Genomic DNA, 26,168 nt, shown 5'->3' with positions numbered 1-26,168 from the left:
GACCGCTATCGACGAAGCAGATAATGGGAGCGTCCGGGGCTGGCTGGCGGATGCCGAGAGTGTCCGAAGCCCAGGGCTGTTGCTCTATTGATGCTGGCAGACAGGACAGCATCTCCTGGTGCGATTTACTAAATTCCCTCGTCGTTCCACGCCAAGCTCGCCCCTGGGCTGCTTTTACTCCCCTATTTATTTATTTATTCCCTTCCCCTCTTTCCAAGCGGCAGCAGCGAAGCCCCTGCTCATCCCTTGGGAACCAGACTCATGGCCCGGGCAGGGCAGCGGAGGATGCAGGGAGCAGCCATCGCCCTGCGCGATGCCCACGCCGCCTCTGCGTAGCCGCTTCGCCGCGCCGAGGTTGGGGACACGCCGCTGCTCCCGGCCCCCCGCGCTCAGGCATGATTTCTTCTGGTTTCAATGGAGGGGACATGAATTTACCCGACGCTGACCCACCCCGTGGTCCAGGCTCAGCCCGTCCTGCTCCATGCATGTGGCCAAGGAGGGTCGTGCTGTTAAAGCATCCCCTTCCACGACAAACCAAGCTCCTAAATATCCAGGCGTCCTAAAAGCCATCTGGCTGGGGAGGAGGTGGGAAGAGGGTGTAGGAACGGTTGTCTGTGGGTGTCCTGCATTGTCTCCTGCTATGGAAAACCCTCCTCTGCCTGATTTTATGAAAGCCATTAAAGAAAATTTTCCCTCCGCAAGACTCTTTTTCTTAAGCCTCTTTTGAAGACTCCTTCTCCCCAGCAATGCAGGATCTTTAAAACTATAATTATTTCTTTTTAAAAAAAACACCCCACCATGCTATTTATAAATTATTCTATATGCTCTCAACAAAGCAAGTGCCAGACTGCACTGGCGGAAAGCCCACTCCCGGGCTCGGTTTAAAAATGCAAATAATGTTGCTGCTTTTATTTTTTCCTAGCTACAACAGCACGGGGGAAAATCACCATGCGAACTCTTCCCTGGAATAAAGCGAGGGATGAGGGGAGCGCGGCAGCCTGCTGCAAGTGAGGCACGGGCATCGGGATCCAGACCTGAGGCACGGGGACCGGGATCGGCTGGGATCGGCATCCCTCCTCGCCTGGGATCAGCATCCCTTCTAGTCTGGGATCAGCATCCCTGCTGGGCTGGGTTTGGCATCCCTCCTGGGCTGGGATCAGCATCCTTTCCGGGCTGGGATCAGCATCCCTTCTAGGCTGGGATCAGCATCCCTCTTGGGCTGGGATCAGCATCCCTCCTAGGCTGGGATCGGCATCCCCTCTAGGCTGGGATCGGCATCCCTCCTAGGCTGGGATCGGCATCCCTCCTAGACTGGGATCGGCATCCCTCCTGGGCTGGGATCAGGATCCCCGCTGGGCTGGGATCGGCATCCCTCCTGGGCTGGGATCGGCATCCCTCCTGGTCTGGGATGTGCTGCCCGCGTTCACCTTCCTGGCCTCCAGCCCCTGGATGCGCAGAGCTGCGAGTTTTTGAAACGTTTTGCGGAGCCGGGAAGCCTCGAGTCCCAGCAGAGCCGCGAGACGCTGTCACGACGCCAGGTGCGGTCCCAAAGTGCGCCCGATAATGGGAGGCCCGGTTTTGCCAATCAGATATTTACACAGAGCTGTTGCTAACGAGCGCGGCAATGGTGAACCAGGAGCCCACTCCCCTGTTCTCCTCTGTATTTGTTTAAAACCAATGCAAGCAAATAAACAGCATTTATCGGTGGGTAAAAACCCTCTGCGGGGCGAAGGGAAGGGGGGATCGCTGGTTCTGACCAGCGGCTGGATTTGCAAGCTGCCATCTCAGCGGATATTCGGTGACCGTACGTCGCAGCGCGCATTTCACGCGATGCATCCAGCAAATAATAAAGGGGATATTTATTTCTTCATCTTCATTATTTCGCTCTCCTCCCCCACGCTGCCCGTTATCTCTGGAAGCCCGATGGTCTTCAAAGGCTGGAAGCCGCAGGGACCCGCCCCGCGCCCGAAGTCGGTGCCGCTGATGGCGGCGGGAGCGGGCTCCGACCCCGGCGATGCCGTCCAGTATGCGCCCGGGATGCCGGGAATTCACGGCGGCGAATGAGCCCTGCTCCGGCAGACGTCAGGAGGAGCAACGCCGCGGGCAGGGACGCTGCTGGGACGAGGGGCTGGCAGCTGGGACGGGGTCGGCCCCAGCGTGGGTGCGGGATAAAGCCGAACGCCATCGTCTGGATGCTGGAAAACCAAGATGAATCCCAAACTGTGGAAAATCTGGGAATTGGGGAGGGGCAGGATTAGGGCCACTGGGACACCCGGGGATAACGGGCGGCTGCAGCCTCGCCCCGAATGGCGCCGGTTCAGTCTCTCACGCTACGATGCAGGGGGTTGCGAACCCTGGCTTTTCGTGGCCTGTCAGCCTGATTTCCCCGCTCCCTCAACACGTACTCGTCTTTCTGGTGTCTTCTCCTGCTCTCCCCCACCATCTCCATCCTCACTCTCTCTTTTCCCTGGCTGGTACCTCCCCATCCCCTCGCCTCTTCCCCCCAGCGCTCACCCCTCTCCCTGCTGCGCTTCTCCTGATCCCATCCCTTCCCTGTCCTATCCCATCTCATTCCATCCCAACCTGTTCCATCGCATCCCATCCCATCCCATCCCATCCCATCCCATCCCGTCCCGTCCCGTCCCATCCCATCCCATCCCATTCCCATTCCCATCCCGTTTCATTCCATCCTATCTCATCCTATCCCATCCCATCCTGTCCCATTCCCATTCCCTTTGCCATTCCCATCCCATACCATCTTGTCCCATCCCATCCCATCCCGTCCCGTTCCATTCCATCTCATTCCATCCCATCCCACAGAATCACAGAATGGTCGGGGTTGGAAGGGACCTCTGTGGGTCACCCAGTCCAACCCCCTGCCGAAGCAGGGTGACCCCGTCCCATCCCATCCCATCCCATCCCATCCCATCCCATCCCATCCCATCCCATCCCATCCCATTCCCATTGCCATTCCCATCCCATCCCATCCCATCCTATCTCATCCCATCCCATCCCGTCCCATCCTGTCCCATTCCCATTCCCATTGCCATCCCATCCTATCCCATCTCATTCCCATTCCCATTCCCATTCCCATTCCCATTCCCATTCCCATTCCCATTCCCATTTCCATCCTGTCCCACCCCACCCTGCCCCAGCCCATCCCTCCCGCAGGGGTTGGGGATCCCGGCCGGGCTGTCCCCCCCCAAAAACCAGCGGAAAGCGTACAGCGAGGCGGGGCGCCCCCTGCTGGGAGAACCGCGGCGCCACCGCCCCCCTCCGCGGGCCCGGCGGGTAGGGGCGGGGCCCGGCCGAGGGGCGGGGCGGAGGGCTGTCGGCCCCGCCCCTCCCCGCGCGGCGGTGGGCGGCGGCGGCGGTTGCCGTGGCGACGGCGCTTTGCCGGCGGCCGGTTGGCTGTCGGGGCCGGCTGACGGCTGGGAGGCGGTGGCGGCGGGGCGGCGGGCCGGGGAAGATGGCGGCGGCGGCGGAGGAGGCGGCGGCGGCGGCGGCGGGGCGGCGCTGAGGAGGCCCGAGGCGGGCTGAGCAGCGGCCGGGGGCGGGCGGGCGGGCGGGGGCCCATGTGCGGTGGCGGCGGCTGCCCCCCGCCCCCCACTACCGGCGGCGGCCCCTTCGCAACCAGGCGCCGCTGAGGCGGCTCCGCGGGCGCAGAGCGAGCGCGGCCCCGGCACGATGAAGTTCGCCGAGCACCTCGCCGCCCACATCACGCCCGAGTGGCGGAAGCAGTACATCCAGTATGAGGTAGGGAGGCGGGGGGCTCGGTACCGGGGGGGGGGTGTGTGTGTCGCTCGGGTGTCCTCCGGCGCGTAGCGGTCGCTGGAGGGGCTGTGAGGCGGCTTCCCGCGCCTTGCGTCGGCGGGGGGACGGGGCCGCGGCAGCGCCTTCGGCCGGGGCGGAGGGGGGGGGGAATTGCGGCTCTCTCCGTCCCCCGGGATCGCTGGCAGGCTGAGGGGTTCGTTAATTCTTTCGCTGTGGGGCAGCGGTGGGGAGAGGCGCGAATCTCCCCTTTCCTTTTCCCCCTTTCCTTTCCCCCCTTTCCTTTCCCCCCTTTCCTTTCCCCCCAGCATTGCCTGTGAAGGGCCGCTGTCCGGCGGGGTGATGCGAGCAGCGGACTCGAAACAGCGCAGCAAACCTGTCACCGGCTGCCTTATTTTGTCTGAAAAAAAAAAAAAAAAGGCTGTCGAGGCTTTGCATCTTGCTGTTCCGTGCTTGATTTCAGGTGCGCTGCTCATTCGCTTATGAACACTGTTTACACAAAGTTCTGCTGCGTTAGTGGTGAATTATTTGCAAAATAGAGTAGCTTGGGTTTTATTATGCCAGCTTTCTAAAGGTCACGCCGATTGCTTAGTGTCAGATTCATCTATCACAGAGGTGCTGGACTCCAGTTTAACCAGGTGAAGCTGGAGGTGGTTATTTGCAGTAAAACCATTTCCGATTTCGGCGTTGGCAGTAGAAGTGGTTGGTGCCAGTGATGTCGGTCTTTACCTTAGGTAATAGTTAAACCTAGACAACGGAAAGCTGATCGTAGGAGAGCTGTGATCAGCAAAACTTCTTGACTGATTGAGTCGGTCAAAACCATGCAGCATTTGTTATCATTTGAAGGCCTGTGTTTTCTCTCTAGGACTAGAATAGCAATTAATTTCTAGTATCCCTATTAATCTGTCTGCATTTGCAAGGAAAACCGTGTTTATCTTCACGTTGAACTTGAAAAGTTTATATCTGCCCTTTTGACCGGTCCTTTGTTTTCCTTTACCTGACTGCAAAGGAACGGATGTTTAAAGGAAAACTGCAGTCGGATTTGACTTGAGAACAAAAATTGCGATCTCCTTGAATTATGTGGAGAACCAGATGAGCAAATAATGCATCAGTCTTTGAGAAGGAGGAGATCCATTGTCTGGATGAAATACAGTACCAGCTTAATTCTGCGTCGTGTCTCTGATGGGTTATCTGTGCAGGAGTTGTCTTCTGTTCCTGGAAACAGAAAACTTGCATAATCTTCCGAAGAGGAGGGTTGGAGGGGAAGAAGGCGAGGAGGAAATAGAAGGGCAAAAGAGTTGGCAGCCTGCTGACCAGACAGATGTGGAGGGAGGGTAAAGGAAACCGGTGAACTATGACGCCTTGATTAATGTGTGAAGAACTCTGCTGCTTATCGCCCACTGTTTTCATTATAGGAGGTTAATTTTCAGATGTTTTAACTAGGGCGGTATTATTATATCCATCTCCCTTCCCCCATCCCAGTTTAAAATAAACATAGATTTCAGTAAAAACTTCCTTCAAGTTTTTGCTCTTTCTAGACTTCAGATCATCTCCTTGGATAGACAGCTAGTTTCAAAACTGTTTGTTTCCCCTGTTGCAGCTGGCTGAATGTGAGTCACCCTCCTGCTCATGCACGTTACAGTAATGGAATAGCCTGGCATTTATTATTCAGTAACTGGTGGTCGTGTGGGTGCGGCGCAGAAAAGGCCGGCGCTACCTCCGTTTACTTGTTAATTATACTTGAGGCAGAAAGCACACAGCCCTGCTTTGTCAAGAAAAATTCCGAGTTGTTGATTAGCAAATGTAAGGCCAAGCGCCGCTTTGGTTACTTGCATTGCAATATTGCTTACAGCACCCATCATAGTAAAATTAAAAAAAAAATGTATATTTCATGGCATTATAACAGTTTATATCTTTTCCTTCTTAATTAAGACAGTAATCAAGCACTGTTTCAGAGTGAGAGATCTAGTTGTGTAGGTTTTTAACTCTGAAAAGATTATTCCTGTTTCCAGGGACTTCCCGTGTCAGGTTCAAGATGCTGATGGAAGGCCTAGAAGATGGTACAGAAATTGCTTTCTTTGAGTCATTCTGTATCATCAAGATTCCACATAGTCACCTTATTTTTCTACTCTGTGGTTATTTCCATTGGAGAGCAGGTGACTCATGCAGTCGGACAGCCCTGAAGTGTGGTGAGAAATACCCAGGTAACGTGTGAGATCCTCACCCGGTGCCGTCTCTCTGGTTCGATGGGATGCGCAGCGAGCGTGGCTGCGAGGAGCTTTGCCTCGCGTGAGCTGCCCGTTAAACCAGGAGGAGGGTGTGATCTGTTGCTGATAACGTCAGGAAAAAGAAGGAGACTGTTGTGTTTTGAAGAACTAAAGATGTAGTTTCACTTTCAGATGGTCTTTAACAATTTGCGGTCCTCAAAGTTCTTAACCATGAACGTGATCTTTCCCTCCAACAAAAATCTCTTTAAGTATTATCGCTGTGCTGGGAGGAAGTATGAAGTTGCCCAGACTTAGTGCAGATACTTGGTCAGTGGAAGAGCCTTAGAGAGGAAAATCCATTCATTTTCTTTAAACAGGCAAAAAGAAGATATACTTTGATACCTATGACTTATATTCTTTTTTTCTTTCATCAAGAGCTCTGCAGTGACCATTGCTGTACGTTTGCTTTCTCAGAAAGAGCACTTGGCTTGTAGAAAAGAGGAAAAATGATGACGTGTGCTATTCTGTTTCATTCAGCTTTCTGCAAAGACATTTGCCGTGACAGAGTCAGCGTTAGCATGGAGCTTTATGCAAACCTCGATTGACTCGATTTGACTTTCCCTTCCAAATTGCCATTCTAAAGGTTGCATGAAAGCATGCAAATTTGATATGTCATGTTTACTACACAAACCCCATTCCCAGCTGATGGTTCTTGAAACCTAAGTCAGTGCAAACGATCAAGAGGGCTTTGTGTGAAGACCAGTGGCAATAACGTAATACATAATCCCAATGTAAAGGGGTGTTTTTACGGTTGAAGTACTGGGTGTCATTATCAGGCTGCTCCCTGCATGTAACTGGGTTTAAAACAATGTATTGACAAGCGCTTCATATGTGGAAATGCTTGTTAATTATGTTAAATGCTAAACATGCCAAAGTTTTAGACAACTTTGGTCCCGATTTCAATGGCTGCCATCCGAAAGCGTCGTATGTGCTTCAAGTTTCTGTACCCGCTGCCTTCTCGGTGTGAAGACCGCAGCCGAGGGGAGCAGCGGCTTCGAGGGGGCGTGCCGAGTCTGTGGGGTGCTGGCCACCTTGCATGTGGGGTGGATGTGCCCTGACCCTGGCAGTGACGGTGACAAGGTTTGCCCACTTTCTTCTGGAGGATCTTCTTCTATAAAGTTGGTAGCCTTTTCTTAGCCAGGTAGATTACCGCTGCGGCGGTGCACTTCTTGTCTTAAAACCTGAAGTTTTGGACCATGCATTTACTCTTCAGTTCCTTTGGTGTAAAGATAAAATATGAAAACAATGAAAATCCCATCTTTTTGTGTCAGACAGCAGATTTCTGTTTCTCACGTAGTCACTACTGAACAAATGAAGGTAAATCTTGGATGATTTTCAGCTGGTGCTTTTTTGCTAAGAGCGTGCTTCGCCGCATTTAATGTGCTTTTCTGGATGCAGTGAAATTGCTGGGTTGCTGGTGCTCTGTTCATCCACAAATGCCTGTGCTGTGGTGCCCATCTCTGGAGTGCTTTTAGGAGGAAGAGGAGAGCGTTGCTCTGTCTGCTTAGGCTGCTAAGCAGAAGTGTACGTCTGCGTGTCTAGCTGATGGACATTCGGTGGAGTTTTACGGTTGCCAGATGGCAGTTTTGTTTCAGTCAATCTGGCCTGAATTTGTTTATCTGGATGCAGAGGTCTGATGGTATTTTTACAGCAGAAGTGCTTGCCACCTTTGGCATTGCGGCATCTGGGGAAGAAGGAGAATCAGAACGGTTATTACACGCGGAGAGTTCATGGGAGAGAGAGGTAAACGGAATGAGCGGGCGACTTCCCTTCCCATTTAAGGAGACTCCAGGTGTTAAGTACTTTTACCTTTGGAGAAGAGGAACAGGTTGCCACGTTTTAGAAATCTTTCCTCGGAGGCACAACCTCCAGCGGGAAGTAGGTGGGGAAACCGAAACCGATAGCTGAGGTAGCCCACTTGCCTTGGGAGCCTCTCTGCCCCAGAAACAGGCTTTCGGTTTTTGGGAGGAGGCCAGTTCTGCTTGTCAGACCCTGCTTCGAGATAGGCAGTTCACACCCAGGCTTGCCACCTCCTGACACAAATCTGTTGTGCTATGTCGCTGTTTGTCCTTCTGGCTGGTAGCGGACGAGCTTGGAAGAGCGGAAGCGGTTTGAAAGCTACTCGTTTCAAACGACGGTTTTGTTCTAGTGTTTTAAGGCTTTTTGTCCTTGAATTTGTTCGCTGTTGAGGTTGATGATACAACCGTACAGTGATGGATAACTTTTGCAAACAGTCATTTCTAAAATGCTGTAATCCAGAGGACTAAATACTTTAGGTGTGAAGGAGCCCTGAGCCTTTCACTTTCAGGTTATTGGTTTACTTATATATAGGTCAGGTAAGCAGTAACGAAATCTGCTGCCCTGCAGCTGCCAGGTTGTAATAGCTGAGAGTCTGCATGGGCAGAGGTCTGGGGGGCAGCTGACACCTTCAGCTTTCAAGACTGTTTACTGCAGGACCATCAGTGCTGTGGTCCTTTTTAATTTGTTTTTTTAAAAGGACTGATAAAACCAGAGGGAGGAACTACACTGGGTGGGTTAAGGGATGGATTTCTTACTGCAGTGACTTTCGACTTGCTGCCTCTTTGGGTTTGTTTACGCTATGCCATGTGGTTGTGGTTCATGGAAAGAGTTACAGGTAGGCAAGATGACGAGCGGGATGAAAAAGGGAGAATGTTTTTTGACCACTTGATGTGTGGAGGCAGATCATGCATTGCTGGCCATGGGGCGAAAAGGACTGAAGTGGCCGGTGTTTGGGGGCCATCTGAGAAAAGCACCGAGGGGAGAGGAGAGGTGTTCCGCTGGAATGAGGATTGTTCAGCAGTGACTCGGTTGGGAAAACAATTCTGCAAGTGACCTTTGCTGAGACCTCTGGGGACTTGGGAGTCAGACCTTTGCGAGGTGTCTGAGCGGCCGGTATAGCCTGCCACCTCGGATATCTTGTGATAAACAGGCATGTCCTTTAGACCTTGTGTTTACTTAACACGATCATAACCACCGTGTTACAACAGTGCTGAGTTTCCAGCTGCTGAGCTTGTGGTTTTTGCCTTGAGGGTATTATGGTGTTTGTTATTTAGGCTGTGATGTTTTTGACCCGGGGGACGACGACAGACGAGATGGTAAACGCAGAGGTGTAGGATTATAGAAGTATAGGACACGTTGGAAAACAGTCAGAAGAGGCAGGAACTCGAGAGACCTGGATGACTTTTGTGTGTTAGATTCTGTGGGTTTGAAAGTGAGGGAATAAAATCCAGTTTTTGCAGCAGGTGCGTGTGAAGCACACTCACGTTCAGTGTGTACATTAAGAAGTCCGTCTTTATCAAGTGATGGGTGAACAAATCACTCGGTGGTAGGAGTGGGCCCTTCCTGGTGGCTCCTAGTTCCAAAATTATGGTTCAGCCTGCTCCTTCAGCCATTGATCCGAATTCAGTTTATTTGATTCCTGCTTGCACTTGTGAGAGGGAGCAGATCTGTAGTCTATGGCTGGAATAATACCAGCATCTTAAGAACTGTCTGGGAAGAGGTTGAGGTTCTTCTGAAAAAGAGCTGCGAGTGGTGGGGTTTCTGATGTGGTGCCTCTCTCCTGGCTCCGGTGACGAAAGGGTTACTGCTGGGGTGCTTGGTGTTCAGCTGTAGGACCACCTTCCCACCTGGTCCTGCTGCCTCCACTGCTCATCTTGTGCGCTAGCAGTCAGAGCCTGGGCGAGGGGCTTGTTCTGTGGTCTCTGGGAGGCAGCTCACGGTGCCTCCAGGATGCGAAGACTTGGTTAATAATTCTGTCTGATGTTAGTGTTGTCCTTCAGTTTCCACCTCAAGAGAAGGCCATCACCCCTGGTTCCCTAATCTCCTGTGTCATGTTGTCTTCAGCTTTTAGAATGTGTATTTCTGTACTCCTATAGAACAGTGAGAAGAAATCCCCGAGGCTGCTTTTCCTCCGTTTGCCTTGACAAACTCCTTTCTGTTATGCAACAGTGTGTGGGTTGTTTTTTTTTAATGTAAAACCTTTAACATCCTACCAACCAGGAAACATTTTTTCCAAAGGAAGACGTTGGAGGAATTTTTATAGGTGAAGGTAACAGGCTTTAGACAAAGCAGTCAGTAAATGTGATCTTGTGTGTCTTTTGTTAACAGAAATACGTGTGATAGCGTTGACATCACGTTCCATAGCTTTCTGTGTCAGTCTGGAGGATAAAAAGGCTTTAATTGCGTTTATTTTTGAACGGATGTATCAAAACAATGTCTTTTTTTTTTTAATACTAACTGTACTCCTTGTTCTCTCCCTTGCAGGCTTTGAAAGAGATGCTATATGCAGCTGTGGACCAGGCCCCTTCTATAGAAGGTAAGCAAATCGTAACCGGGAATCATGGTTTTCTTGGCATTGGGTGCTGGACACGTAGTCCTGCTGCTTTTCTGTCCTCAGTCCTCCTAAATTGGTAAACTTCATACCCTGATGGGCAACTGCCTGGCCTTTGACAGCCTGCGTGCTGTTTTGGATTGTTAGAACTCTTTGTCCTCTGTCACTGGGACAATACAAGTCTTTGTATAGCTTGGGACTTCAGCGGCTGGATTCCTCTTGCTTATAAGGACATTCACTGGTGGAAGTACTTTCTCATCACTGGAGAACAGACCTCTCTTTTCCTGTGACAGCGAGCCACTCCGGGAGACGAGTGTGCTAGAGAGATACTGGTTCCTGGTCTGTTACTGGTGATTTCAACTGGAAGAGTCTCATCCTTCTGCTCTGTGTCCTCCCCGAATGCTGTGCTACTTCTTGTATGTTGATATGAGTATATATTTTTTTTGATTGCGTGTGTTTATGGCCACTCAGTTCTCTAGATAAATTATTTTAGTCCAGTGTTTGATTTTAAGCTCAGTGCATTTTGAGTAGTTTGTTTAATTAAGTGATGAGCTCTGCGAAATTGCTCAACAGAGCCCTTTCTTTATCTTTCTGCTTTTCATTGCCTTTGAAGTACTGAATAGTTTTTGCCTTTATATTGCTTCAGTCCCTACTTTCTTGGCCTTCGTGTGGATTTCAAACTGTTTTTTGACCTCTGTACCTTTATTATTTTCACTTTGATCGCAGTGCAATGTTAATTTCACTAACCTCTTTGAACCTGGCTCTGGGCTTCTTTCTTGCATCTTTGTAGAGCAGAACAACAACCACGGCTTCTAGTGTAGTCAGTTGGCTAACATAAATAGTGCTAGTAACTATTAATGTTAGCTGATTAACTACTTGTTTTATGTTGGGTAGAAATGGGAAATGAGGTACGACCCAATTAATATGAGGTGGAACATTAGTATTTTTGGATTTAACTCTATCTGCTCTTCGATTAGAATTTTAAAACAAAACCTGCAATTGTCGCTAGACTAAGTGTGCATGTGTGATGGGGCAATATTCTGTTATACTAATGTTCTTGAAGATCCAGCATTAGTTTTACGGAAGATTGGAGCATTTACAAGACTTATTTTCATTCTTCTATCCATCAGTTTATTATTGACGGTGGGAGCAAATAGTATCTGTGCTAATAAAATCTGGTAGTCTAATGTTTGAATATGACTTACTGGGTTTTGCTTACAATACCTAGAATTTCAAGGTGGGCTTTGAGTTGCTGGCTGTAAAAGTCCAAAGTGTTACAATTCAGCATTTTGATTTCTTTTTTTTTGATGCTTGTGGTATATTGATATTCTGCGATGTGCTGTGATGTTTGTGTGTAAAAATATTTGGCAAAGGGAGAGAAAGTGAAGAATAAAATGGTGCAATATTATATTTATGCTCTTTTAAATGTTAGAAGAACTTTAAATTTTGCTTCTGCCTCCTTTGATGCTTTCAAAACCTCAACAAAAGGAAAGGAATGACGTGACAGTGTTCTACTTATGATAGGTGTCTTCTGCTTATTTTGTGGGGATTGGCTCTCTTCCTCTGTACTGTAGAGAACGAAGTAATCCAAGGAGTTTTGAACCATTCATCTTTAACTCTGTCTTGCCTGACCCACTTTTAAGAGCAGCTGTACTAATTCCTTCACCTTCTGTTCATTGACTGAATGCGAGTATGTGAGTGGTGGTGGTATTTTTAAAGGTTGGTTTTTGGTGTGTTCCTTCCCTCTCTTTTTCTCTCTGCTTAGAGTCTGGTTTGCTTTGTAGTCTCTGGGTTGCTCTCCGAGCCTGGTGTGTGGCTGAGGATGGGCCGTGCTGTTCGCGCTGGGGCGGCCGAGCTGTCTGTACGGGCAGGGCTGCTGGAGCCGGTGGGTTCGGCTGCTGCTGCCAACGGGAGTGCAGAGGTGACGGGAACGGCAGACGTCTTCCCGTGAGCTGCAGCGTTAGGAGGGACTTGTACTGGAAATGGATCGAGAGCAGGAGATTTTCCCATCCCTGTTGCTTGCTTTGTGCTCCTTTAAGCGCTTTCCTTTGGCCATGGAAGCCTTAGGCCAGGGTTAGTGTGTGACTGCGTACAGACTGTGCCCAAAACTCTGCTCGGGTCCCTGCCAGAGGAGATGGAGCGAGTTCCTTGAACTTCAGGGCGGGATCTAGCAGCTATTGTCAAGGCCTGGCTGTTGGCCTGCATATTTTCAGTTTAATATGGATTTTGCGATGGATACTTCTGTGTTATTCTGAGCTTAGCACAGAAGCTACAAGAGTGCTACTGAAACTCAGATTCCCACTCTGAGCCTAATGTCATCTCATTTTAGACTGGTCTAACTAAAATCCATTTTCTGACTGATCTAGTTGATCACAGGTACACTGCAGGCATGCGCAGTTGGTTTTGATTTACCTTACACGTATTGTAAAGCTAATCTTCGGTTAATACATTGGACTGTGAAGAAAAGGGAGCTTTGTATACCAGAGTTCCTAGTTCTTATTCTGCTCAGCTGGCTGTGTCATTCAGGACTTGTGAATGAGTTTCTTAGATTTCTGCTGCAGGCTGCTTGCTGTATCAGTTGGTAAAATTTGTATATGTACAGAAATGCTTTGTACTGCTTAGTAGTGTGCTGGAAGCATTTTGGGAACTCTTTTAAAAAAAAGAGAAGCGCTATCCAACTAAGGTGTGTTGTAAGTCATAGGCAAGGCAGGTAATAGGTGAACCATCCGTCTTTAAGAGTTTTCCTTGGGTTTGTATTTAGGAACCTCCTGTTTGTGGTTGGGACGCGGGTAAACAAAGCTAACTTCAGAAGGACTCTTAAGCTCTGCGACTGATGGTCCTAGTGCTCTTTTAGCGGACAGTGTTGCTGGGACCAGGATCTTGGATCTAAATTGTGCAGTTTTTACTCTGATGGTTATCTAGTTATACGGTGACCCTTCTCATTGTGCTACGTTGAATCACAGAATCACAGAATGTTCGGGGTTGGAAGGGACCTCTGTGGGTCACCCAGCCCAACCCCCTGCCAAAGCAGGGTCACCCAGAGCAGGCTGCACAGGACCTTGTCCAGGCGGGTCTTGAATATCTCCAGAGAAGGAGACTCCACCACCTCCCTGGGCAGCCTGTTCCAGTGCTCCGTCACCCTCAGAGGGAAGAAGTTCTTCCTCATGTTCAGCTGGAACTTCCTCTGCTTCAGTTTGTGCCCGTTGCCCCTTGTCCTGTCGCTGGGCACCACTGGAAAGAGTCTGGCCCCGTCTTCCTGACACCCACCCTGCAGATATTTGTAAGTACATATTAGGTCCCATCTCAGCCTTCTCTTCTCCAGGCTGGACAAGCCCAGCTCCCTCAGCCTTTCCTCGTAGGAGAGATGCTCCAGTCCCCTCCTCATCCTCGCAGCCCTCCGCTGGACTCTCTCCAGTAGCTCCTCATCTTTCTTGAACTGGGGAGCCCAGAACTGGACAGAGTACTGCAGATGGGACCTCACTAGGGGAGTGTAGCGGGGAAGGAAATCATGCCTATGCCCGTCTGCATTTTCTTATTTTCAGGTGGGACTGTGTTGTTAACCAAAAAGCTCGTAGATGTGAATAAGCAAAACCTGTCAAGGCTGTGTGGCAGGAGGAGGTTGGTCGTAGCTGCCCCTTAACGCTGTGGCGAGGTGCCTGTGGCTCCCTGTGTTTTGAGAGAGCTATACTAGGCTGTATGCATGTATTTTTGGGCAGCTGCTAGCTGTACACACAGATTTTTTTAATCTGTTCAAAGATAACGTTTTTTTCCCCGTCTGCTTTGTAATGACAGTTTTCTATATGCCAGTGTCATTCCTCCAGATGCTCATCATCGTTTTACAAGGCTTTCCCTTGATGAAACTCTCGCCATCCTTCCACCTGAGCAACATCTGTACAAAATTCGTGTTTTTTCTGTTAATTGTCTCGTGCCCATCACTGGAAAGAGTATCAAATGGTGCTTGATTCCCAGCTGTATGACGGGACTTGCTTGAATTTCGGCAGAATCCCTTGACGCCTGTTTGCTTCGCTAGCTGTTTGTTACGCGCCGCTTGCTGTACCTGGAGCGATCTGGGTGGATTGATGCTGCCGTGATGTTGTTCTCAGCTTCTGGGTCCTCATGGTGTTGGAGGAAGGTCTGCACGCAAGCGTGCCAGGTCAGTGGGAGCAGGCACCCTGCTTTACCCTGAGCTACCTTTGGGAAGAAGCTGTGACAATTCAGAGGTGAAAATTTACCTACTGTAGGTGACCCTGCTTCGGCAGGAGGGTTGGACTAGATGACCCACAGAGGTCCCTTCCAACCCCTACCATTCTGTGATTCTGTGATCTAGTGTAGCGCTTGTGTTCTCAGAGGCAGAATGTGCAGCGTTGCAAAAGCGTGAAATAATGACCTCACCATGAGCAGGCTGATTTTTTTTTTTTTGCGTTTGTTGTTCCTCCCGCTGCTTCCTGTCCCATTTGTCACCGAAGTAAAACAGGTTACTGGACCACTGTTGGTTGGAGTCCTCCCGATTATTCCACTCGGCGAGCAGATATGTCGGCATCTCCCCAATCTCCTTACGATGCGGCTCTTCTCAGCTGCAGCGGAGATGAAAGCGTGGCTGTAAATTATTCATTCTGATTATCTGCTCGAATGGACAGGGTCCACGCTAAATATTATTTCCTAGGATATATGTGTTTCAGATATTGAAATTTAACCTCCCTTTAGTACTTGTGTAAACAAACGTTGTTGTTGTAATATCAGATGGTACAAGCGCGTTCGGTTGTATCCTCTTATTATGGAGATTACTTATTCTGCTTAACCCCAATCCTGAGTTCCAGCGACCTTTTGAACGAGGGTCACTGCTCGTTGAAGGGCTGTGTGGGGCTGGCATGGTGCAGCAGCATGGGAGTGGGGAAGTACGGGGGCTTTAAGGTAGCACTGAAACCCCAAATTAATAGTTGCTGTTAAAATAACATATGACTGGCAGGGGAAAAGTGTTAGTGGTAATGGAGATGCTCTGCTGGTACCCATCATCTGTATGGTCACCTGTTTACCTGCGCTGGATCAGAAAAGCAAGAGGTGCGAGTTCGGGACATTCCGAGAGTGCCAGCACTGGCAGCGTGGCCTGTGTGGTTACACCCTTGTTTCTGCGTTCAGTTGTAATGTGGCTGCCATGTTAACTGACAGCTACAAATCTGTCGTTTGGATTTATTTCTGTTACTAAATTAAATAGTATTCTTTGGGGTGGTAAGTAGTCTTAGTGAATAAGCAGGGTGTGGGAAACATTCTTTTTTTCCAAAAAAAGTTACGAGGCTGACAATTTTTGTTCGTTATATGCAGACGTGCTTTGTAGGATTGATGAAAGGCTTACGGTTTGTCGTATATATGCATGTTTTATTTGTATTTCAAAACAAACATTTATTTCCAGTTGCATAAGCTTACTTTGTAGCAGGTTGAGGCTTTGTTTACATGGGAGTGCTCAGGCTTAAGGGAGTCTTCAAGAGAACTGCTTCCCATCAACTCCCGTGAAGAAGCCACACACGGATGAAGGCTTTGTCTTCATTTCTCTGTGTTGTTGCCTGTCCGTATGGGACATGGGAATTGACATCCTTCTGAAGGGTGCTTGCGACTGAAGGTTGGTGTCCCATGCCCTTGACGCTGGTCCTCGATTCTGTGCAGGTTGTAATTCGGGCTGGAGGCCTCCACGTTTATGACTAGTGTGTAAATTCCAAAAAAAAAAAAAAAAATCCCATGACAGTCCTCTTCTGAGTTGGAGGCCTGATGCCAGGCATTGGACTAGCTATAGAAAAATAGGTTATTGGGCTTGTTGAAAGCGTTAGCTTCCAGAGCTTGCAACTGGTGGATGGGAGGAGAACTTGGCTGAATATGTTAATATTAATATATTCATGAATATGCTAAATACCAGCATTTAGAGAAGGAGGTGATGTCTGGTTGCTCTTACCCTAGGGCAATAAACTTTGGAAGGTAAACTGCATATGGTTGTGGTAGTGCAGAGTAGTGAGACAATAGCTGGATGATCACCAGAATATTTGGAGCACAGGTGCCTGTATGAAAATGTAGTGTGCTGTGTTCTCATGTAAAAGTCATTTTGCTGCCGAAAGCAGGGCAGTGTTTGCAGCAAGTCAGCATGGAGACTGGCCATGGTGCGTGCTTGGTACCAACGCGTGCCGCTTGCTGCTCGTTTGGAGTAACGCTGACCCATCTACGCTGTTGGTGTACTGACTTCCTTAGAGGTACCGAGTGATTAAATTCTGCTGAACCATTAATTAGTGTAACGTGGCTGTGGAATAAAGGTCAGGTGAGGTACAGAGCTGGAATGAAGGAGAGTAACTTGTTAGCAGTGCAGAGCAGCCCTGGGGACTGGGGTGCTCAGGGTCCTGGTGTGCTCAGGGTCCTGGCCTGCGTCTGGGTGCTGGTTCCTGTGGGCTCCAAGTCTGTTTGTGTTTCACAATGGGTGTGAACCTTTCAGTTGCTGGAAACTGCTTGCTCCAGAAAGACCGTGGGAGAGCACCCTTGGTGCTGGCTGGGCTGGAGCGGGACCACGCAGGGTAACAAAAGAAGGCTGCGGTGGGACGTGGGTTAGCAGGATTGCGTAGGTTGCTGTTTCTTTCTGAAGGAAGCTTGCGACTGGGGTTGGTGGAAACACTGGTCTTCCTCCCACTTCCCATTTGCCCCATGGCCAGCTCCTGGTATGCCACTTCATCTGCGTGCGCAGGCTGGGAAGCTCGTGTTGTTGCCGAGCAAGCCTGCTTCCCTTTTCCTCTGTCTGCTGATGTGGTCTGGGTCACTTCCTCTGCAGCTCAAAGACCTTTGAGACATTCACACTGGGGGAAGAGCTTGAGGCCTAACTGTGCCAAACAGTATAGGTTCAAGGCTTAGGGATGGGTGGTTAATTGCTTTGTAATTTTGTTCTGTACCCTTTTTTCTTTATTTAAGCACCCTTTGGTATTGAGTACTAAGAGCTATTAAACCTGGGATACTTGGAGAGCTGCATGTAGCTCAGGAGGTCATGGAGAAAGCTGGACCTGGTAGTCAAGGGTGGCCCATATGAAAGGGCCTCAAGGCAGGCTCCTTCTGTGAGTGTGCAGACTGCTTGTCAGTCCAGCTGCAGAAGGGCTGTAGATGATGCTGTGATGAGGAATCAAAGCCTTGGGGCTCTGAGCAGCCTGGTCTAGTGGAAGGTGTCCCTGCCTGTGGCAGTGGGGTTGGAACTGGGTGATCTAGAAGGTCCCTTCCAACCCCAACCATTCTGTGAATTCTCTGATGTATGTAGGGTAATAGCAACATCAAAAATGCTTAACTGTGCCTTTTTTTTTTTTCTTCCTTCCTCTATTTGCCTTCCGGTAATTTAAAAATGCCAATCTGTTACCTTCTTAGCGGTTAGAGAAGTTAATGGTGCTCTTAATTTAACTGGTATGTGCCAGGTTTTGTGTTAGCAGTCAAAACCTGAGGGTTGGAAAGTAGAAAAAGATTTGCAAAGCTGGAAGATTGACAGGCAGCCGTGCATCAGTGAAGCTCTCCTGGGACAACAGCGAAACATCAGACAGAATTTTGGCTGTAGACATGAAGAAGCACTGCAGGTGTATATACAAGAGGCCAGTATTTATCGCTTTGTTTCAAGAAAAGGCTGCACTAGACAACTTAACAGCAAGATTTAGTGTGCCTGTAGGAGACAGCCTCCGGGTTTCTAGTCGTTCCTTCGGAGCTGTGTTTGAAATGGGTGACTTGAATTATTAGACAATTAAGGTTTTGGATGAGACTATAGCTACTTGGTGAATAATGCAATATGAATTAAATTTGATTGGTTTCTCTCTCTTTAAAAATGCATGCCGTGGGCAAGGGAATGAGCAGAGTGTCCCTGGAAGGAAATCTCACTCTCCTCCATCAGAGTTGCTTGTAAGATGCCTTGGAAAAATGGCCGACGCACCAATACCCCGTGGAGTCCTGATGTCTCCGTGTGATGCAGTGGGGGGAGCAAAGGCTGTCGCTGGGCACCCTCCTGCTACAGCGGTCCTTTCGGATGTGTGCTCTTGATCTGCTGTGAGGCCATGCCATGCGGTGGCTGTCCCAGTGATGTTCTCTGAACGTGAGAAGGTCTGTCTCTCTGATTAATTTTAAAATTAGCAAGGATGTGGTGAAAAGTCAGTCCACACCTGGTCATGTTTCTTTTTTCTGATTCCTGAAGTAAAAATAAAGACTAGTTGCATATTCCACCTGTTTTGTTTACAGTATATCTGTAGCCTTGCCGCTTGACCCCTTTTTAGTAAAAGTAGAGAATGAATTAATTTTAAAAAGTAACTGTTCTTTTTGTAAATCATAATCTTTAATTTCAGTTACAGTGCAAAACAGCAAAATTACAGCATCTTAGTTTTACAAGCCACAGTTCAAAAAAAATGGAGTTCAAAAATACAAGTTATTCCATTTATTATATGGCCAATTAGTTAATAAATGTATCTTAAATTGTTTTATGCTATTTTTGTCGAGTGCGGTAACCGTTTTCCCCTGAAGCAGTACAGCCTAGATGTGACAAGTCTGATCCTGCGGTTCTGTTCCCTTGTGAACGGAGAAGGGGGTTTCCTTCAGGAAAACTGCAGAGAGGTAGAAAGGTTTTACTAACGTGGGGTATGACAAGAATACCTAGAGCTCCTTAGCTGTAAGGCAGCAGCACCGTGAGTCAGAGTTGTGTATATTCAGCAAAAAATCACAGAGAAAATGGCATGAAAATACACGAATCTCCATTTTAAAGTAGTTATTGCTCTATCCAGGCGGGTGACTGGCATTGCACTGGGACGGGGCAAAGCCCGTGGGCAAGCACAGCCCAGCCCGGCCGTCTGCGGGCTCTGGGCAGCTCAAGGTCCCCTCTGCAGGGGGGGAAGCCTTGTTTGTCTCCTAGGAGATGGAAAACCAATTTCTACTTCCTGATGAGAAGCTGACAGGCTATTTGACTTAACAAGAGAGGCAGGCAGTGTGATTGGGAAGAGGGAAATTGCATGCTGTAACATACCAATATAAATGCAATTTATTTTGTGTGTGCTCTATAGCTCCAGGCACACATTTTGGGGTGTGTGAGAACTCTCTGCATCCTGAAATGTGAGCTCTAAATAGCAAAAAGAGGCAAATTTGGCATGCAGACTGAGTCTGTAATCTTAGTTTTATTTTTACTGTAATTGCTTAGCATGCTCTTATAAATGCTCCTGATGAACTTGTGGGGTATAGCGCAGAGAAGCTGAAGAGATCGGCATGAGCGAGCTGTGAACTCAGGATCTATCTTGTCCCATGGCTGCAGACTTGTTCTGACACGTGGCCAAGGCTGCTATTCTGGTGCCGCCTGTGCCGGTGTCCTGTCGCCCCGGCTCTCCGGGAGGATGGCTCTGCTGAGCTCCTCGTGCCTGCCGGGCCGGAGCCATGCGGTACCAACTGGCCGGTCCGCTTCTCAGTCCCGTGATGTGCCAGCTATTGGGAAAAACGGGCACCGCTGGTCTCAACCCCATTCTTTGTTCTCGTCGTATCCTGTTCCAGCTGATTGATCATTTATTTGAGTTCCTTGGGAGTGTCTTTGTATTTTTAATGTCAGGGCATCAGCAGCATTTACAGCGGGGTTGCTGGTCTGTGCACCCAGGTATGCTTTTTGAAGGCAGCTCCCGTGGGAGCACGGCTGTAGCAAGGAGTCACGGTCAGTGCAGTGGAACGGGGTAATAACGAGCGGGACTGGCTGATGTACCTGTAAGGGAATTTCTATACAGAGCTTAATAGAATTTGGCTTGCACCTCAGTGTTTTGGTGTGACAGAATCACAGAATCACAGAACATTCGGGGTTGGAAGGGACCTCTGTGGGTCACCCAGGCCAACCCCCTCCCGAAGCAGGGTCACCCAGAGCAGGCCGCACAGGACCGCGTCCAGGCAGGTCTTGAATATCTCCAGAGAAGGAGACTCCACAGCCTCCCTGGGCAGCCTGTTCCAGTGCTCCATCACCCTCAGAGTGAAGAAGTTCTTCCTCCTGTTCAGCTGGAACTTCCTCTGCTTCAGTTTGTGCCCATTGCCCCTTGTCCTGTCGCTGGGCACCACTGAAAAAAGTCTGGCCCCATCCTCTTGACACCCACCCTGCAGATACTTATAAACATTTATTTATTGAGGACTTTGCCTTCCCTAATCAGAAGTAGCAATTAGAAAATAAAGCAATGTATAATCTGAGAGTCTGATACGACATTCCACATTACTTCATAGTCCTTCATATATGCCAAGCGGTCCTTGAGCTCGGCAGCAGTCCAAGGCAAAGGTTCGGTTTCTCCCATGGCCAGCTGCAGGAGTACACACTTCTCCATCAGAAGCCTGGGTCAAGGGTGGGTTCTGCTTGGACCTTGGTGAACACAGGCCCAGGAGAACATTTCTTGGAAGCTTCATGTTCTTCTGAAGCCTTGAAGAGATTTCAGTTCACTGTAGTCTAGAGACAAGAAGGCTTCCCAGAGAGGGCAAAGGGAAGAGAGGAATCAAAATACCTTTTGCTCATCTGTGATCAAATTGGATTAACGTCAGTGCTCACAAGTGATAATTGTGAATATAGAGGCTGCATTTGTGGGTTTCAGGTGCTGCAGGTGATGCTCAACACATGACGCTCATTCATGGTGTGGATTTAATTAGCAGGAGGTTGATCAGACTTGTTTATTAAAACAATGTTTCCCAGGGTAAGCCGGTAAAATATGGATTGTGAATAACACTTTGAGCAGTTGGAGGCAGAGAGGTTGGAGATGGGATGCTGAGCTTGTAGGGTTTGCCACACCTGGTGGGCCCCATCTGCTCGGAGGTGGCTGCCGTTTCTGGGGAGCCCGTCAGGTCCTGCAAAAATACCCTGCATTGGGTGCGAGTTTTAGCACTACATCAGCGATGGGGAGCCCACCACAGCTTCAATACTGTTCTCTTCAGCAGATGTCATCTTCGCGGTGAAGCCTCAGAAAGCGAAGGATCGAGAAAGATAATGAAGTGAAAAGGTGAGCAGGTTTATCTGTGGTGCAGTCTGCCAGGAGCTGAGCTGGTCTCGGCCTCCGGCTCGTGGAGGGGCCGCAGCTGGAGCTTGCCAGGCTGCTTTTGGTTCCTGGCTCGTGTTTCTGTGGATATGTGGATGCTGTTCTTCCCCTGCTGGTGTCTGTGGCTCTGGTGTTAGCTGCACCCATGTCTTCTTACCGTGGAAGGTTAGTTTGCTGCTGCCTGTGTGCAATAAGGCTTTGAGCTGGAGTCTCAAAGGCTCCAAAGGGACTGACAGAAGAGTTTTCAATGAGTCTTTCAGATCTGCCCCTCCAGTTTTAGAAGTCTAAATGCAGCTCAGCTAGAACTGATTGGTACCGGTTTCCCTTTCAGTTTCTTCTGCTTTCAGCCATCTCCGACAGATTCAGTTCCAGCTTTTGTTCTCAGCTGGTCGAGCTGGGCTGGTGTGGCCGCATGCTAACACAGCCTTCTAGATGGAGCAGATGTGCACCCCCTTGCTTTCCGGCTGAGGAAGAATTCAGCGTTGGGAGGTGCGTGATCTGGGCTTGGACTTGCCTAAGCAGAAATCTGAGTAATGAATTAGTCATCAGACAAGGAATTCATTTCCCTGGGGACATGGAGAAGGAGGCTGGTGCAGCCCAGCTGTCAGTCAGGAATTGCTGATGCAGGAACTCTCGCCAGCGGAGGAGGTTCCCCCCACCCCTGCTAATACAGTAAGGCTGGGCTGCCAAATCCTACTGTTTGGTATTTCAGTAGTAACACAAGTGCCTCACAGCGTGTGCCTAAAGGCTTTGGTCCCTTTACCTAATTTACATAAAAGTGTCAGCTGGCTATTTTGAAACCAAAGGCAGCAGACCTTCGTGGTAGCAATTCCGCAGTCTTTTCCATGTGAGGCAATTTTCCTGAATCCTGTTTATGTGGTAAGCAGGATGTTCTGGAGGGGTTTGCCATCCTCTGTCCATTTCAGGAATGATTTCGTGGTTGTTCATGGTTATACGGGTGATAATGGGGTGAGTTTGGGAAGAGATGTTTCTGCTCCATCACCTTTTTTATCATATTGGCTGCAATTCTCTTTTTTTGGGATGGTTTATTCCTCTTCTGTTAGCGTTCAGCCGTAGCATATGGCTCATGGTGGCTGGTCACATGTATGATAACTATTTTCCGAGGTGTTTGGAAGCTTTACCTATCAAATAAGGAAGAGAAATTACGACATTGTATGCTCTTTTGCACATAACTATATCGACATCTATTTAAGACTTTCAGTTGTGTGCATCGTTTCACTCTTTCGAGTGGGTAAAAAAGGCTGGTGTCGGTATTCTCTTCCTGCCAAATGAATTTCCCCATCATAACTTCTGCCTATGCTGAGCCTTTGGAGAGCTGCCGTCATGGCTCCTAGCCAGCCTGTTATTTTTTCTGTTAGCTTTGCTGGACAAACAGCATGTGCAGCAGCAGATAAATGAGTGATTCTCTGCTGTGTCGAGGGGAAATGGCACAGGAACCTCAAGATTATGGTTGATACTGTGGGCTTTTGAATGAATTCTTTTTTTTCTGAATACTGCATAACGATGCCGAAGCCTCCCGAATGCTAGCTTCCAGTTTGCCTTAACTTTGTGGTACCTGAAGGGCTTGATTTTTATGAACTCCTAGATTGAATCTTGCTGGAAGTACAAAATTAAAATATTGCAGGGGGATTTATGTGGAATATTGCAAGAAGCTGGGATTTACACAAAGCTACACTTTATACTTGCACTCTTTTCTCTGAATATTTTTGCAGTTACTTCTTTTCTCTGAATGTTTTGCAGCTACTTCAGCAAGATCACGTTGGAGTTGGAAATCGGTCTTTTTGTCGTAGCGTAGTCTGGAGAGTGGAAGTGTTCCCTTTTGGGTGCCATAATGTTGCTGTATAATCCCTTTACACCAATTACAGGAGATCCCACTTGAAATATTCTAAATTAAAAAAAAAAGAGAGGGAAAGCAGCTGAGACACAGTGTTAAATACCACAGCTTCCTGGAGTTCTCTTGCATAGATATCCGTCAGGCCTTACAGTCTTCCCGTGGTTCTGCTGTTGAGATTTTTAATCAGAGGAAACAAACCCCAACCTCTCAGAGTATTAACTGATGTCCATACAGGTTTTCATCTTTTAGGAGTAGCTTGTGACTGTAACCCAAAGAGGTGGTATTATTTCAATTAATTTTTTTCAGGTGACAATATTTGGCTCTAATTGAATGGAGAAAACTGTCACCGTGAGTTCTCTTCCTGTTCTTGTCTTTACTTTTTCCAGCCCTTGGGCTAGGCTAAGCCAATGTGTCTTCGACTGCTTGAGAACTGGCCTTTTGTCCTTCTCTGTGTTTTTCAATTTTAAGTTTATTTACAGAAACTAGCGAAAATGAGGAAATGCTTGAAGAACTGTGCTTAGTTGCTGGAGAGTTGTTGCGTGTGGTCAGAGTTGGTGGCAGATCCGTTTAAAGTGTTTGAGTCACGTTTGTGGATTCAGAGTTGGTTTGGGTCATCGTTTGGTCATGCTGTTCTGTTTTTAATCTTCCAAGACTTATGTTGATGCGATGTTTTTAATACCAAGTCCTGCTTCTGATTTTTTTTTTTTTAGTTAGAATTCAGTTCTGCTGTGTCAGAGGTGAGCGCAGCTGCTTGGCGCTTGCAGCTTCTGGATGACGCCACACGAATTCTTTCTGTTTTGCATAACGTTGCGCTGATCTTCGTTGGAAAGTCAGTTTATCTAGCTGTTCAGTTTTCCATGTTGGAGAGTGACATGAGGTTATTTGAACTGAAAACAAAGGCTCGAATGGCTATGAAACCTAAACAAAGCAGGGAGCGTGCCATCGGAGAGCGAGTTCGCTGGGTTTTCTCCGGTGCCTCTTGTTCACTGCGTTTGGTGGAATTATTTGTTGATGAAAAGTTCATCGTTTGGTTGCGAAGGCTGCGGTTGTTTCTGAGAAGAGGTGGCAGAGGGAAGGCAGCGCCCGCTCTCCAGTTGCGTAGCTCTGCCGTGCACCACACCTTAAATTCATCTTCGTCGCTTTCCATCAGTGGGTGGGAGAAGAGAGATCTGTTCAGATCCTCATAACAAGCAGCCTATTTACTAAGCTTTCTGTACGTGTATTTATTTACAAATATTCTTGATCCTTAGCTAAGGAACCCAGCTCTGTTACCTGCTGCTTGGTGCTGGCTGTCACGCTGGAGAGGCTGCGAGACGATGACTGACGGCAGAATCCGGCTGCTCCGCGCGTCTGTCTGTTGAAAACAAGCAGGTTTGCAGCTGATCAAAGCGGGAGGATTACACTGCTGCCGTGGAACTAAACTGGCGAGGGGGATAAATGGCAGTCCTGAAGCAGGCCTGCCTGAACTGATGGGCTCTTTGTTGTCAACAATAAAATGTGAATAATTTGGAGTTTTGTGGGTGTTTTTTTTTTTAACAGAGGTGTTGCTCATTCTGTTGGAATACTTACTCTTGCGTTTCGAAGCCCAGACAACTGGCTGGCTTCTGATGGAAAGCTGTTCTGTGTATAGTTCCCTGCACAGTGCAAAGTTTATCTTCACCTAGCTGTAAGAAATACAGAGCATCCTCTGGGGATATGGGTTTTCAGGACACTTTTCTTGTAAGGAAGAGGAGGGATTTTGTTTTGCGCACACGTATTAGTAGTCTGAATGTAAAACCTGCATGGAGACTGTTACGTCTGTCTTATTAAGCAGTATATTTATCCCAGAAATAGAGAAGTGGATGGAACTAGCAGTGTGTTACAGATTACAGTCGCCTTTTGTGCAATACGTAGGCAGTCAGGTTGTGTCTTTTCTCCCCATACGTTTCTAGTTTTGTAACTTACCACATTTTCTCACCTAAGTGGTATTTGTTTAGGTAGCTATATTCAAAGGCAGTCTTTTTGCTTTCTCTCTAATACTGCTTGTTATTCATCCAAGGTGCACCTGTATGTATGGTAGGTATTTGTTATCAGCTAATATAACCTTCTTAATGTGAAAAGAAATAGCTTTTAGAGCAAATAAATTTTTTCACGTTCTGCACTTAAGCGTTTTTTACAATTAATCTATGGATGTAAATTTAAAATTATTTGCAAAAAACTAATTTTCCTAGGCTGAATGGAAATTCATGCAAGTCTTGAAGTTTCTGTGACCTGTTAATAATAAAATAAACAAATGAATAGCACAAACTTTGATCTAGTGGTGTTAGGAATTCAGTGTGCTGAAATGCTCACTGTCCCTGTCTGGAAAGAGCCAGGTGAAGAACTAAACCAGCTGCTCTTAGCTGTGGCCTCTTCTTCACGGGTGGCGATGTTCTCATCTCCTCTCTTTCATTGTTATTTTATTTCATGTTAGAAAACCAGTAAGAAGTTGAAGTCCCTGTTAAATCAAGAGTAGAAATACATCAACATGTCAACTACAATCTGTTTCCAGTTAGTGCTCCTGTCACATTGGTTACATTCACAAAGTACAAGTAGGATTTATGGTGCTGGATCATTTTTAAAGGCAGATTTTGTTTAATTGCTTTCTCTTGTTGTTTTATTTTTTATTCTAGCTTTCTCCTTACTGCATAGCGAGAAATTTTATGACTGAAATAGGAGTTGGTGTCTGATTCTTTGACAAGCTGATTTTGAGTCTGGCTGTATCTTGCTTTTATAGACTACAATATTTCTTTTATATTTTTTGGGTAGCTAATTTAGTGTCCGGTAACTGAAGACACTTGTATGTTCCGTAAAACCTTAGTGCGAGTGTTTGAACTTGGATAATGTGCAACTACCGGGGAGCAGAGGAGGAAGAAGAAGAAGCA

General features: G+C 48.0%; 1 protein-coding gene across 1 annotated transcript in view; it reads left to right on the top strand.

Moving 5' to 3' along the window:
* Positions 1-3,567: 3,567 nt before the first annotated feature.
* The window catches only part of XPR1 (xenotropic and polytropic retrovirus receptor 1), a 122,283-nt gene continuing 99,682 nt past the window's right edge, over positions 3,568-26,168 (top strand). The window contains exons 1-2 of the mRNA XM_075422520.1: positions 3,568-3,756; positions 10,323-10,374. Coding sequence (XP_075278635.1) covers positions 3,688-3,756; positions 10,323-10,374 — 121 coding nt within the window. The 5' untranslated portion in view covers positions 3,568-3,687. The remainder of the gene's footprint in view (positions 3,757-10,322; positions 10,375-26,168) is intronic.

Source organism: Opisthocomus hoazin, chromosome 6, assembly GCF_030867145.1.
Source record: "Opisthocomus hoazin isolate bOpiHoa1 chromosome 6, bOpiHoa1.hap1, whole genome shotgun sequence".
NCBI lineage: Eukaryota > Metazoa > Chordata > Aves > Opisthocomiformes > Opisthocomidae > Opisthocomus > Opisthocomus hoazin.
This window is presented reverse-complemented; position numbering and strand designations above follow the sequence as displayed.